Source organism: Globicephala melas, chromosome 20, assembly GCF_963455315.2.
Source record: "Globicephala melas chromosome 20, mGloMel1.2, whole genome shotgun sequence".
NCBI lineage: Eukaryota > Metazoa > Chordata > Mammalia > Artiodactyla > Delphinidae > Globicephala > Globicephala melas.
In genome coordinates, this window is record NC_083333.1 from 33,754,970 (window position 1) to 33,769,519 (window position 14,550).

The following is a 14,550-nucleotide window of genomic DNA, read 5'->3' on the forward strand; positions in this document are numbered from 1 at the left end:
CTTTCCCCTTTGGTAACCATAAATTTGTTTTATATGTCTGTGGGTCTATTTCTCTTTTGTATGTAAGTTCACTAGTATAATTTTTTTTAGATTGCACATATAAGCAATATCATATATTTGTTTTTAGCTTACTTTGTATGGTAATCTCTAGGTCCATCCATGTTGCTGCAAATGGCATTATACACACTACTATATATAAAATAAACAGCAAGAACCTACTGTATAGCACAGAGAACTATACTCAATATTTTTTAATAACCTGTAAGGGAAGAGAATCTGGAAAAGAATAGAGACACACACACACACACACACACACACACACACATATGTATAACTGAATCACTTTACTGTACACCTGAAAGTAACACAACATTATAAATCAACTATATACTTCAATTAAAAAAAAAGAACAGTAGTTGTGTGATTTTTGTTTATTGAAAGATCACAGTATTAAATGTCTTGATCAGTTTAATGATTTCTAAGATTTTGTTAACAAAAAAATTATGTTGAAATAGAATCGATTAATCTGGTGATGAATTTCCTTTAGTGTTAAGCCCAGTATTTTTAAAAAATCTCATTTTGGCTGTAGTTTATAATATAATAAAGAGTTGAGAGAGGAATGGGGAATAACTTTCTGTTAATAGAGTTTTGCTGAAATTAATTTCAGCTTCAACTAGTAAAAGGACCCCAAATACTAACACTGGATCTTGAAAAATCTTCAGATATTTAGTGGCTTTTCAAAAAAACTTTAAATTTTGAACTAACTTCAGGCTTAAAGAAGAATTGCAAAAATAATAGACGTTCCCATAAAAGCCCTTCACCAGCTTCCCTGAATATCGACCTCTTACAAAGGGGACCGAGGAATGAGTGTTGTGTGGGGCCAGTGGTTAAACCGCAGCTGCTCTTTGGTGATGTGCCTGCCATCTTGGTGTCGCATTTGGGGTGCGTCCCAAACTCACTGTGCCAGTTGAGGTCTGTAAAGTGACTGTTTTTTTAAAAATAAATAATAAACATTTTGGGGGTACTTTGAGACTCTGTAACTATCCAGTTTTCACACCCAGCACCCATCGGGTACTGCGCTAGGCTAGCGATGGTGGTTCTTTCGTAGGAAAACATGTCTCCTCTGCCTTTTGCTCCTTTGTTTACTTATGTCAGTGTGGACCATGGATTATCTTCTAGCACCGTTGGTTATTTTGTTGCTCAGATTGCTCTGCCTTTGGCTGTTGGGAGCAATTTCAGGTTGGTTTCTGTGCCCTGTGTTCCCTGCCCCCTTGCGCCTTTGTTTTTAATGGTTTCTCAATTTCTAGCATGACAGGATGCCCCAGGCTTTTCTTTTTCCCTCAACCCAGCCCTGGAGTCAACCACCTCCAGGAGTCTGTGTTCCTCATAGTGGAGAGTAGTATTTAGAATCCAGGACCTGGATTCCGCTCCCATTCCCACAGTGTTATCCTTTGCACCTCCGGCCTGGCCAACTGCGTGGACACCTGCGATTCCAGCCCAGCGCCGGGTCCCCTGGCCTCCTGTGATCAGTGCTGCTTCATCCTGGCTCCCTCCTCTGCGGCATCCACATGCAGTTGTTTCAGAACTGCTAACCCTCCCCTGTGAGAAACACACCCGCCCCGGAGGAGAGAGTTCCCGTGTCTCCTCCCCGTCCATTGAGTGTAGTGTCTTTGTGTAACGCAGGCACATTTCCTCTGCTGTTGCAGGACCCCACTTCCTATAGTTTCTTTTTAATTTGCATTCAGGAAAATTCAGTCTTTGTCGTGAACAGTTCTGTGGGTTTTGACAGATTTGTAGGGTTGGGTTCTACAACTTCAGTACCAAACAGAATGGCTGTCGGGTGGGAGGGCAGCACCCCTTTCAGGTGATCTCTGTGTGTCTGAATAACCCTTTTTCAAACATTTCCTCTGTGGGCTGATAGGAGATGCAAATTTACAAGTCACACTTAGACACAGCACTTTGTCCCCACTTTGTTTTCTGTTGTTACCAAAGCCGACTGGGCACTTAAGTACCTTCCGGTTTGTCCCCGATGGTTGAGGGTGATCACGTAGTGAAGGGAGGTTTCAGTGAAGCTGGTGGACAGTGTGAGCCTGGGGGCTTCCTTCTTGTGGAGCTCGGCCGTGGTTTGGCTTGTGGGGGTAGGACCATCAGAGCTGCTTTCTGTGCTTGCCTACAGTTTCTGGGGAGATGTAGGACTCATCGCTCCTGCTGGCCTCCTGGGCCCCGCTGGCTGCCCACGCGTTTCTCTGTTTGTACCTGGCATCCTGCCCCGACCCTGCCGTCCTCGTCCTGCCCCGTGAGGCCTGTACACGAGGCCACCCTCCCTGTGACTTCTGCTGGCTCTCATGAAGTTGGGGTTGGCCACCCTCGCTGCCCCATGAGCGTCTCTTTAGCCAAGGCCCCCGAGCCACAGACGGGCTTGTGGGCATGTGGAGGAGGGAGACTATGGGGTCAGCGTCCCAGGCGTCTGTGCAGATTCCCTTTCATTAATCGCCTTCCCTTTTTCTCACAGCGCACTGGTGATCGCTGCCGTGTTTGACCGAGATGTAAACTGCAGGAGAGCAGCCTCTGTAAGTTTTCCTGTCCTGTTCCTTTTCTTGAGAGTGTGGGTGGCTCTGATCTGTGACCGGCTCCCCGGAGAGGCTGTGGTCACCGGCTTGTGAAGCAGGAGGGATGCCCAGGGGATGGGGGCCCATGGAGGGTGGCTCCCACTCCCTCTGGGTCCCAGCCGAGGAGTGGGCTATAGCCCGTGGAGGGTGGGTCAGGATGGGTTGACCCCATCCAGGTGGGGATGGAGAGGGGGCCTGGAGGGTCCACAGCTCAGGAGTGGGCAAGTGTGCACAGTGGGTGCTGCTGTCTGTTTGACGAGTGAGTGTCTGGCCAGGGATCAGCATTGCAGCCTCGCTTTTTGGTTGGTGGGGTGACACGGAAGCGCAGCCTCCGTCCTCAGAGGCAGGGGCTCCATCAGGTCACAGAGCCCCCTGCTCCCTTGCAGCTGCTGATGGCCTGTCTGCTCTCTGTTCCCTGAATTACATGGGGTCCTTGAAACTTTCTGGTTTCAAGAAAAGTTTCCCAGGAAAGCTCAGGACCTCATCTGTGTCCTGCGGTTTCTCTTCTTTTGTCTTGAGCATCAGTAGGAAGCCTGGTGATTCTTTGAGAAGTCTTCACGTTTGTGCCCTGATATTTACCCTCAGGCAGTAATTGTAAGACTCATTGAAATACAGTAAGAATCGTTTGTTAAATCTGTCCTTAAAAATTACCTTTTGGGGAATTCCCTGGCGGTCCAGTGGTTAGGACTCCGTGCTTCCACTGCAGGGGGTCTGGGGTTCCATCCCTGGTCAGGGACATAAGATCCCACAAGCAGCACAGTGTGGCCTAAAAAATATATATATATATATTTATATTTTCTTTTCTGTTTATTGGAACCTAAGAGCTAATTTTGGGAAGCAATAATAAAATCAAAGCACTGATACTTTTTACCCTAGGGAAGAGGTGACATAAAACGACAGAAATAATTTTTTTTTTAAGTTAAAATTAAAATCCTTTAAAATCAGCAGAAATTCTTTGCATTAAACACCACCTAAGTGACCCCTGCTTACCTAAGTGGTGCAAGGCTAAGGCAGTGAAAGGTGCTTTTGTTCGAAGCTCATTTGAAAATGTCAGGATCAAGTCCCTAATTATTGGGGATGAAGTTTCTCTCACTGCAAAGCTGCTTCCTCGTGAAGACGTGTTTCGTCCTTTTTGGCTCCTGTTTGTGCTCGTTTTGTGCTCTCCTTGGGAGCCCGCCCAGCAAGCTCGGGCCTCTTTCCCCAGCGCCCAGGAGGTGGGAGCTCAGTGTGGGTGGTGAGCTGTCTTCTCTCTCCGTCCTGTGCCCTGGGGGCACCACCTCTCCGGGTTGTCAGGTGCCAGGAGGCTCTCACCACCACCAGCAGCCCTGGGAGGATGGCCTTCCCGTCATACTTGGGTGTCTCGGAGAGTGACAGACTGGAGGCCCACCCGGTTAATCACGGTGAATATATTTATGAATTTGTGAAAAGATGTCCCATTAAGTGGTTGTTCAGTGCTAGTTGTTGTACATGTTAGAAAGTGCCCAGCAGGCCCCCAAATGTGTCTCCCCAGCGGCCACTGGCTTCTGGCGGCAGGTTCAGGAGGAGGGAATGGGGCCAGGGAGCCACACTTCTCTTGACCTTAGATGTCCTTGAAGCCTGGGTGTAGCTACGAGTCCCAGTCTTTTTCTTTGGACGCCAAATTGGATGTTTAGTACTAAACCCCGTATTAGTTTTTGATGTGATATATGTGGACTCACACGGTGTGACCTTTGGGACTGCCTTTCCTGCAGCACGATTCCCAGGGTCCATCGAGGCTGTGGCAGTACTGGCAGCCCCTCCTTCCTGCCCTTCCCTGGCCGAGTCACGTCCCCTGGCCAGCTGTGCCACAGCTGCCTGAATTGTTCATGTATTGTAGGGTCTCTGGGTTGTTTCTGGTTTGGGACCATTAAGAATTAAGCTGCTGTAAACATTCATGGACAGGTTTTTGTGTGAACACAATTTCTCTTTCTCTGGGATAAATGCCAAGAATACAATTTTGGGGTCATATGGTAGTTGCATGGTTAGTTCTGTAAGAAAGGGCCCTGCTGTTTTCCAGAGGGGCTGCACCATTGTACCTTCCCTCCATCATTCTGTCAGTGATCAGTTTTTCTATGGCCTCACCAGCATTTGGTGTTGTCATTGTTTTTGCGTTAGTTACTCTGATTAGGTGTGTGATGGTAGCTCATTGTGGCTTTAACTTGCATTTCTCTGATGGCGATGCTAGTGATGTTGAGCAAGTTTTCATGTGATATTTACCACCTGTATCCTCTTTGGTGACGTGTCTGTTTAAGTTGTTGGGGAGGGGGAAATTCCTCCCCCCACACCAGTCCTTCTTGGTGGATTTTGGCTGGTCTAGTAATTAAATTGACACGAGACAGATTAACAGGAGAGAAAGAAACAAGGTAATTCGTATACACGGAGGTCTCATAAAAATGGGACCCACAAAGTGACCAAAGCAGGCTGTTTCTATATCATTTTCAGACAAAGAAACAGTTATTTGTGAAGATTTAACAAAGAGGCTCATGAAGAAGTGACAAGGTTTATTTCCCTAACTGGTGATGAGGACGCTTTCTCTCCCCCTGGAATGGGGAGGGTACCTTCACATGGGAGATTTATTCCTGCTTTCACAGTCAGAGTGTTTTTAATATCATTTTTCTTCTACTGGCCGTTTCTCAAGTAACTTTAATTCAAAATATCAATATGTGGCTTGGGTGGCCTGCCCTGAGCCCCAGCAAAGTCTTCTGCCCCTTTTCTCACGGGGTTGTTTGTTTTTATTGTTGAGTTCAGGAGTCTTTTCTTTCTTGGGCGAGTGGTTTGTAGGTTCTTCCTTCCAGTCTGTGGGTTGTCTGCTCATCCTCTTCACAAGGTCTTTCACGAGAACAAGAGTTTTTTTAATTTTGATGAGATCCAACCTACCAGTTTTTTCTTTTATGGGTCATGTTTCTGGTGTCAAGTCTGAGAATTCGTTACTTAGCTCTCGATCCTAAAGATTTTCTCTGTTCTGTCCCATCAGTCTGTGTCTGTCTTTTTGTCTGGGTTACCATGGCTCTCTAGTAACCCTAATACTGGGTAGAGCCATTCCTCCCATTTCTTTTTTTTCAACATTGTGTCACCATCTTAGGACTTGTGCTTTTTCATGTACATCTCGTATTATTTTTTACCTTTTAAATGATGTCACCAGAATAGTAAATGTGTTCCTAAATATTGCATGTTACGTAAATTGGCATTGTATCTTTTTTCCATTGCCTTTTGGTTGGTTTCATTTTTGCTTTAAAATTTTCTTTAATGAATTTATTGCAAAAGGTGCAAAATGGTACATAGCAAAAGTCGAGTCTCCCTGCTCCCAGTGTGAAAGCTGCATGAGGGCCCTTGGGGCAGTGCCAGTCCAGCTGTGCCTCCCCAGGGCCACCAAGTGCGAGGTCTTGGAGACGACCAAGTTTCTGGTTTTCTCTGTTTCCTGCCAGAGGTGTCGGGTGCACATTTAAACATCACGTGGGGGTCTTTGTGTTCCGTTGTCTTGATTCCTTGTGCACAACTGCATGTGCTCCTCCCAGCGCCCCGCAGGGGATGATGAAGTTGTAGCTGAAATGAAAGCCCTAGAGGTTACGACCTCATTTCCAGGAAGCTCCTGCCCCAGGCATTGGGGCTGCGTCTACAGGCAGGGTCACCCCTCCCAGGTGCTCCCTGAAGCCACCAGCCACCCGCCCTCTGCCCTCTGACCTGTCTCTCTGGTGGATGGCGCGTGGCGATGAGGTTGCATTGTGCGCAGCTGCACGCCTTGGGCGTTTACTAGCTGGTGGCAAGAAGGTCCACCTAAGGATGCCTCATTCTAAGGTAATGTTTTGACCTTGTGAATAGCCCAGCTCTGGGCCTGTGAGCAGGACGTGGAGCATGTCCGTGGCAGGTCCTGGGGAAGGCAGCATGGGGAGACCCGGCACTCAGGGTCACTGTCCTGTGAGCTGTCCTCACACATCCCCAGGAAAATGATTTGTGTTTTGGGCTTTTAGTTAACCAAACAGATATGACTCTATTCTTTTTTTTTTCTTTTTTTTTTTGCGGTATGCGGGCCTCTCACTGCCGTGGCCTCTCCCGTTGTGCAGCACAGGCTCCGGACGCGCAGGCCCAGTGGCCATGGTTCACGGGCCCAGCCACTCCGCGGCATGTGGGATCTTCCCGGACCGGGGCACGAACCCGTGTCCCCTGCATCGTCAGGCGGACTCTCAACCACTGCGCCACCAGGGAAGCCCATGACTCTATTCTTATTTTTGTATCTAAGACCTTGAATTAGGCTTTGGTGTGAAGCTCAGCATTGGGCCGCTAAGCTGATTTTATAAAATTCTTAAATCATGGTTTTAAAGCACACCAGGATGTAAAATCAGAAAGATAAACCACCCTTGAGGCTCTGAGTGGCCAGCACTGAGGATCTTTATTTAAAAAACAGTCATGGCTCATTGGTCCTGCACTGGATTTGCTGTGCGTCCATCACTCATGTCCAGCGAGTGCACACCTAACTCACTGCTGTGTTTGTGCTTCTCTTCCTAGGCTGCTTTCCAGGAGAACGTGGGAAGACAGGTATGGCTATTTTCAAAAATCTTCATTCCTAAAACTTCCTGTAGATGTAGAAGTAGAAATAGTAAAGCTACAAACGTGGGTAAAGAATTCACCTAGAGTAAGCTAGTACTTCACACTGTGACTTCTGGTCGCAGATTCACTCATAATGTGACTCAGGTGAGTTTTGACACAAGTTTTAAACAATTAGTTGTTGTTTTACAGGAAACTTGAATGTGTAAGTAATTTTCACACACGTCAGAAATCAGTGCCTTGTGCATTGCCGGGGGCCTTCTGATGTCAGCAGTTGCCCGTGGGCGCTGGAGGGGTGTGGGCAGAGGAGCCTGGCAGGGCAGGGGCAGAGACGTGACCCCTGCCTGTCCCACGTGTGGAAGGAGCCAGCTTCTGCCTGCCAGCCGCCCCATGGCCCCTCCTGACTTGACATCGTGCCCCCGGCCCTGAACCTCTTATTGCGGTCAGCCTGGGCTGGGAGGTGTGGCCTTTATCCCCAAGTCATTCATACTGTGTGTGACGATGACCACCCTGGGACACGTGGCCAGTCTGGCAGCAAATTAGCCATCTCAAGGGTCAGTTTCCCATGGCCAGGGGAGCCCAGGAGAGAGATCTGGGCTGGAGGTGAGTGCATTGTGGGCCTGGGGATCAGCAGGTGATACTGGGGACAAGCGGTGACGGGCCTTGAGGGGCAGAGGTCAGGCTGCAGGACCAAGGGGAGCCCACGCAGAGTGGCTGCTCAGCAGGTGGGAGGACGGGAGAGGTGAGCGTGCACAAGAGGGAAGGCTTGGACAAACACGGGATTCCAAGACTCCTGCCTGGACGTCTGCGAGAAAGCGTGCATGCAGGGACTGTCCCCTTGGATGCCCTCGAGTCTGTCAGGGTTCCCACAGCGGGGCTGGCCTTGCTGTTGAACCGGGGCCTGCGTTCCCAGTGCTGGGTCCACTCGCCCTTCCTGGGCCGCCAAAGGCCAGGGAGAGGGGGTGATGCTGCAGCTGTGGCTTCCACAGAGGTGTCGTTTGGGGCACGGTGGGAAGTTCTCCCGGAAGTGTGGGCTGCTGGGTGAGGCGCTCCGTCCACATGGCCTGGGTGTTGGCGAGGGGTCCCCCAGCACTCAGGGTGGAGCAGAGAGAGGAGCCAGCGGGGCTTCAGGCTGGACCAGGTCTGTGGAGGGCGGCCGACGTGCTGACCTTCCATCAAAGGCGACAGAGCAGCCAAGGGGCGGAGAGGAGGGAGGCTTAGCTGGAGGTTCTGCAGCCTGTGCTGTGAGCTGTGAGCGTGTGTGTGGGAGGGGCCGGGGCCTTGAGATGAGGTGTCCAGTTCTGAATGCAACGTTAAGGCTAAACTGATGCCAAGATGGGTCCAAACGAAGTCTCGGATTCCACAGTCATTGCCAAAGACAGAGGGAACCAAATCACTCATCTTGAACTTGAATTCGTGCTACCTTGAAATTGTTGGGGTGCTGCCTCATTCTGCGGGTGTGCTTGTCTGTGGAAGGAGCCCAGTAAGGTCACAGCCTTTCTTCCGTGGCTGGGGGGTGACTGAGACCCAGTATCCTTGGGTGTCCCTTAGTCCTGAAAGCCTGGAGCCCTGAAAACTTAGAAGAAAGCTGGTCACTAGACAGAGATGCCAACCTCGGGTGGCGACGGGCTTCGCCGTGTCAGGGCAGCAAGTGCTGCCTGCAGGACGAGGGAGGCTGACAGGGAGAGATGGGGGGTTGTCGAGGGGCCCGCAGGCCAAGATCTGGGCCTGCAGGGGAGGGCGGGGCTGTGATCAAGGAGGGAACTGCTGGAGGCTGAGCCAGGGGAGACTGGGTACCCTGAAAGTACCCAGGAGAAGAGGTGTCTCCCTCCCACCTCCAGCCCCCACGGCACCCCTGTCGGCAGAGCCCCAGGTTCCAGAAGACACCAGGGCGGTCAGGAGCTGGGCAGTACTGCTCCCTGCGCAGTCGGAGCGTGGGGGCCACTCAGGTTGGGGGGTCCATCAGGGAATGAAGGTGAGCAGCTAGGGTCCTTGTGCCCTTACCCTTCTTGTCTCCCCGTGCACTGGTGTTTATGGTAAAACCGGCCTGCGCAGTCCAGGGGAAGCCATGCCGATGTTTAAGAGGTGCGTACTGTGGGCCTGCACTCAGTGACATCCTTCTGCAGCTTGACAGGAACGAGGAGGAGAAGGATGTGAACCTGCCAAAGGAAATGGGGGCGTGGGAGGGGAGTGTGGAGAGGGCACATGTATCCCCAGACATGGGGCGAGGCCATGTGTGATGGACTTGCTGAGGGCATGGAGCGCAAGTGAGGGGCAGCAGGGGGCGTGTTTGTCCACGGCCCTGGGGTGGGATGTCCTCCGGGCTCCTGGGTGCGAGCACAGACCCTGTCTTTGGCCACCTTCAGCGACGGGGGAATTTGCAGGAGGAATTTGGTGGGGGCGCCCATCTCTCCGTCCAGGCTCACCTCTGCCTACCGGGGACTCAGGCCTGAGCGAGGGGTCCTGAGCCTCCACTCCCGGCTCCCAGAGAAACCTTGGGAGGGATTTGCTGGAACACAGCCCCCTCTGTCCGTTCTGTCCCTCCTTGCAGGGATGAGCTGTCTGGACAGAGATGTGACACTTCGGCATGCAGTGGCCGGACCAAGAAGATCTTGGGGTGTCAGGAGGCATCTGAACGTTGCCCAGGGGGCGGCAGGCTTGGGTGGTGGAGCAAAGGGCACCACCTCCTCCTGCAGCCACAGTGGCCTTTATCTGACTCGGCCTCAGGCTGGTCTGGGGTGGACGGGAGTCCAGCAGGAGTCAGCCTGGCGTGCGGTTGCCTCTTGGGTGGTGGGGGCCATCCCCTGCACTGAGCTGTGTCGGGAGACTGATAGGCTTTTAGGTTCGCTTGGGAACCAAACCTCTGATTCTGACATTGTGTCCGTGACGGACATGCTGGGGTCTGTTGACAATTCGGAGTCAGATCCCAAGTTCTTCATATGCAGGGCTCCCTCGAGACAGTGTGGGAGGTTAGCAGTCAGTGGGTCCATAGTCTACGGCTTGCTCAGAGTGGGGAAGGGCTCTGGGGACCCAGGCCTCACCACACCCTCCTATGGTTGGTGACAGCAAGGCATTCACTCCTTGGTCGAAAGTTTGTCATTTATGTCCTTTTAGAAAACTATTTGGGGACTTCCCTGGTGGTGCAGAGGTTAACAATCCGCCTGCCAATGCAGGGAACAAGGGTTCGAGTCCTGGTCTGGGAAGATCCCACATGCCGTGGAGCAGCTAAATCCATGCGCCACAACTACTGAGCCTGTGCTCTACAGCCCGCGAGCCACAACTACTGAAGCCCATGTGCCCTGTAGCCCACGCGCCACAACTATTGAGCCTACACACTCTAGGGACCATGATCCGCACCAAGAGAAGCCACCACAATGAGAAACCCATGCACCGCAATGAAGAGTAGCCCCTGCTCGCCGCAGCTAGAGAAAGCCCGCGTGCAGCAACGAAGACCCAACGCAGCCCAAAAAAAAAAAACCTATTTGTCTTGTTTTCAGATTTTCAAGTATTGTTACCAGAGAGTGGTATCAATAATAACTTGCAGACTTTGGGGTGGGGCCTGGACCTAGGCTGGGAGTGTGTCCCTGGGTGTGTTAAGGGGGGCTGTCCCCAACTCCCCAACCCCCTGTTTCAGAGTCTGGTCCTGGGTGTTGGCTGTCAGGCCCCCACATGGGGCCTCCCAGTCGTTGTCTTGTTCATTCTCCTGCCAGCCGTGGGGGGTGGGCTCTTGTCCAGGATTCATAGCCCAGGCAGGCGCCGGCCCTTCTGAGGGGACGCTGGGGTCCTTCTGGCGGCCGGGGCACGGGTTGAATGAAATCGGAAGCTTTAATTCTGCCGAAACCTGATGTCTTTTTATGGTGTGTGGTTTAAAGAAAGGGCTCTTACAACATTTTAAAGTTGAAATGCTTGAATTGTTAGGAAAAAAATTTTTAAGTGGTTCAAATAATTTTAGCACAGTGTCCAGCCTTGGAGAGGCAGTTAGTAAAGTGACCTGACTTGGAAGTCCTTGGTTGAGTTCGGTTAAGTGGTGTGTAGTTTTAGCTTTGTTTATATCATGCTGCTTTGTTCATAAAAGTAACATATGTGGATTTGATTATCAAACTTCGAAAATGCCTTTACTCAATAAAAGAATTTTTGTCTCTTTTCTCCACTCTATTCTTTCATTAGGGCACTTTCCCTCACGGGATTGATATTTTGACCACAGCTGACTACTTCACTGTTGGTAACAGATCTAACTGTTTCCTAGTTATAAGGTAAGTTTTAATATTCATCACAAAATATAATGATTTCTTTGAGTCACAGATCGGTTTCCACCATTTGGTTTCTTCAGCCTGGAAGGTCCACTAAGGGTAAATTTATGTGTGGAATGTTAAAAAAGGAATTGAAAACTTTTGAAACTTTTGTTTCAGATTGATTGGACAGAGTGCATAGTGTATGATTCTGTTTACATAAAACTTTGCAAAATGCAAATGAATCCAAAGGGACAGTAGCAGGTCAGGGGTGGACTGGAGAAGGGGAGTGCAGGGTCTGGTCCTGAGAAGGGTGCTCATTTCTTAAAGAGGTATTAAGAGTTTCAAGAACAGTGCTGGGTGATTATTTTTCTCTTAAACCAGCCTGTTTCGTTGAGAGCTTGGTCTTTTACAGAGAATAGCCACAAGCCAAAACTGGGCATTGCTTTCTGTATGGCCGCTGCTCCACTGGGGAGTTTCTCAGAATGAATTCTTAGATTGGTAGTGACTGTCCTTCTTTTTCTGTTTCAATAAAGTAGTGTTTCCCAAGTTGAAGTTATCTCTAGCCTGTTTATGAGATGAGTAAGAAAGAGGTATTTGAGAAATCAGGTCAAGGAATAAATATTTAACATCCCTAACTGTGGTTTGCAGAAATCACATCAAAACTTAATTTAAGTAAGTAAGTAGTGGGGCAGTGAGTCCACATGTCTTAGTTAACTCATTGCAACACTAATACAAGACGGGCATGATTTTATGAAGTGACTTATTTGCCTTAAATTGGGAGAGGAGACACGCCAGTGCTTTTTAAAATTGTTAACTAGTATGGGTCTTATGGGTAGATTCCCTAATACCCCTGCTGTGCAGACCATGCAGAAACTACATTTCTCCATAACCAGCATGGACAGATTTTTTTGTTTGTTTTTTTTAATGTGGCATTTGGCCTCCTTCCCAGAAACAATCTTTGACCAAGCACACTGTATTTTTAGCATCCTTTCGACCTTTCCTCAACATTTAATGGTCTTCTGTGCCTTATCAGTTCTTTCCTATTTTAATTCTGTTTCCTTTGATTGTTAATATTTGAACATATATTTTACATGGGGAATCTCTTACCTTTGCCTGAGTTTCATGGGTAAAAGAACTCGTAGTTTTTGGCCTTGGCATGCTTTTCTCATGGCTGAGGTCTCTGAGCTGGTCTGCGTTTCATAGATGGGCTGGCTCAGGGTCTGTCTTCCACAGAGGGTTCTGCACACTTCTGTGGATGAGAGGCAGTCTGTGAGGAGGGGTCCAGCAGTCATGGGGAACAGGGTCTGTGGCTGTACCCCATCACCACAGGGCGCTTGGGGGAGCTCTTCCCTTGCCCCAAGGCAGGGCCGACACCCAGGGTCCTGCTGTCAGCCTGGACGGCAGGGCAAAGGGGAGGGGGGCACGTGGCAGAGGAAACTGTGCCCAGGGAGCCTGGTGTGGGGTAGGGGACAGCCCTGCAGGGAAGGGTCCAGAGTCAGCCCGGGGTGGTGGGGCTTCTGAGCCAGAGTGGGGCCTTGGGTTGTCCTGAGGTCAGGGAACCAGGTTTGACGGTCAGATCTGCATTTTGAATATACCACTGTGACTGCATTTTGGTAACTGGAAGCGAGGAGACAGGGCCCCCTTACAAGGTAGGGGATGATCAGAGGGTGGTCAGGGCCCCTCACAAGGTGCGAGACATGGTCAGGGGACAGCTAGGGCACAGGGTTGGGTCCTCTGGCGAGAGTGGGTGTGGTCAGGAGAGTGGAGGTGTTGGGGTGCACCATGAGGGAGAAAACGCCTGTGGGTTTTGGGGAAGGTCCGGAGCTCAGATTCACTGAACACGCGGGGCTCACAGCACATCTGAGTGGACGCGTGGGCCGATGTGCGGATGATTCTCCTGGAGACGGGAGTGTGCGACACACGGATGGGAATTGAAACATGTGGATGAAGACCATCAGGTGGGGGGGACCAGCACCGTCTTACCTCTACTTTTGCCTCAGAGCTTTGTCACGGTGCTGGTGACACACAGGAAATTGAACGTATTTAATGTGTAGGTTCTTATCAGTGTTGACGGGCACAGAGCTTTGTCACCACAATGCAGATAGAGACCTGTCTCCACAGGATTTCTGGGCGCCCCTTCTCCAGGCACCGGTCTGTTCCTGTCACTCTGGGTCGTTGGGTGAATGGAGTCGTGTGGTGTGGGCTCTGGGTGCTGTTCTGGCCGCCTGCGCTCTGCCTGCTCTCTCGGATGTGTCCTCCCTGCATGAGTGCCCACGCGTTCCTAGTTCCCTCGTGTGATGAACCACGTTTTCCCCTGTGAGGGACATCTAGAGGTTTCCAGGTTAGGGCTTTGATCACCTTCGTGTGCACGTCTGTCTCTGGGCAGGTGCTTTCCTTTATCTGGTTAAACACCTGGGAGTGAAGTGGCTGGATCCTGATTGTTTCAAGGAACTGCCAGGTGGCTTTCCAGAGTGGCTGCGTCATTTTACCCTGTCCTTGCTAGCCCTTGGTGTGGTCATTGTTTTTAATCGTAGCCATTCTGATGGATGTGCAGGAGGAGCTCATTAATTTGTGTTTTCCTAACAACTAATGACGTTGAGCATCTTTCCACGGGCTTATTGGACAAATCTTTTGCCTGTTTATCTATTGGGTTGGTTGTTTTCTTCTTACTGAGACTTTGAGAATTCTTCCTACGCTCTGGATACAAATCCTTTCTCAGGTCCATGATCTGCAGATGTTTTCTCCTGGTCTGTGGCTTGTTCTTCCAGCATCCTGTGTATTCCTAAGACAAAACAAAGGGTTTTTTTTTTTAATTTTTGTTTTATTTTTTTATTTTTGTTCTCCTATTTCATGACATATGATTTACATACAGTAAAATTCACTAATTTAAACTGTGGGTTTTGGCAGATGTGTAACCACTGCTGCAGTCAACACAGGGAATGTTTCTGTCACTCCAGAAAGTTCCCTCATGCCCTGGCCCTGACAGCCTCTGAGCTGCCTTCTGTCACTGGAGTTGACTTTTTCTAGAACTTGCAGGACAGTCCCGTGGCATGCGGGCTCCTGTCACTGTACGTCATCGTTCATCCATGCTGCTCAGTAGTGGTCCACCGCGTGGACTGCAGCTTGTCTTCCTCTCGCCAGCTGGTGGT

General features: G+C 50.1%; 1 protein-coding gene across 3 annotated transcripts in view; it reads left to right on the forward strand.

Annotated features, from left to right (window-relative positions):
• TBCD (tubulin folding cofactor D) overlaps window positions 1-14,550 on the forward strand; it is a 176,150-nt gene that overhangs the window by 106,447 nt on the left and 55,153 nt on the right. For all 3 annotated transcript variants that reach the window (XM_060290402.1, XM_060290403.1, XM_030843121.2), the window contains exons 15-17: window positions 2,513-2,570; window positions 7,131-7,160; window positions 11,337-11,422. In XM_060290402.1, the coding sequence (XP_060146385.1) occupies window positions 2,513-2,570; window positions 7,131-7,160; window positions 11,337-11,422 (174 nt within the window). The remainder of the gene's footprint in view (window positions 1-2,512; window positions 2,571-7,130; window positions 7,161-11,336; window positions 11,423-14,550) is intronic.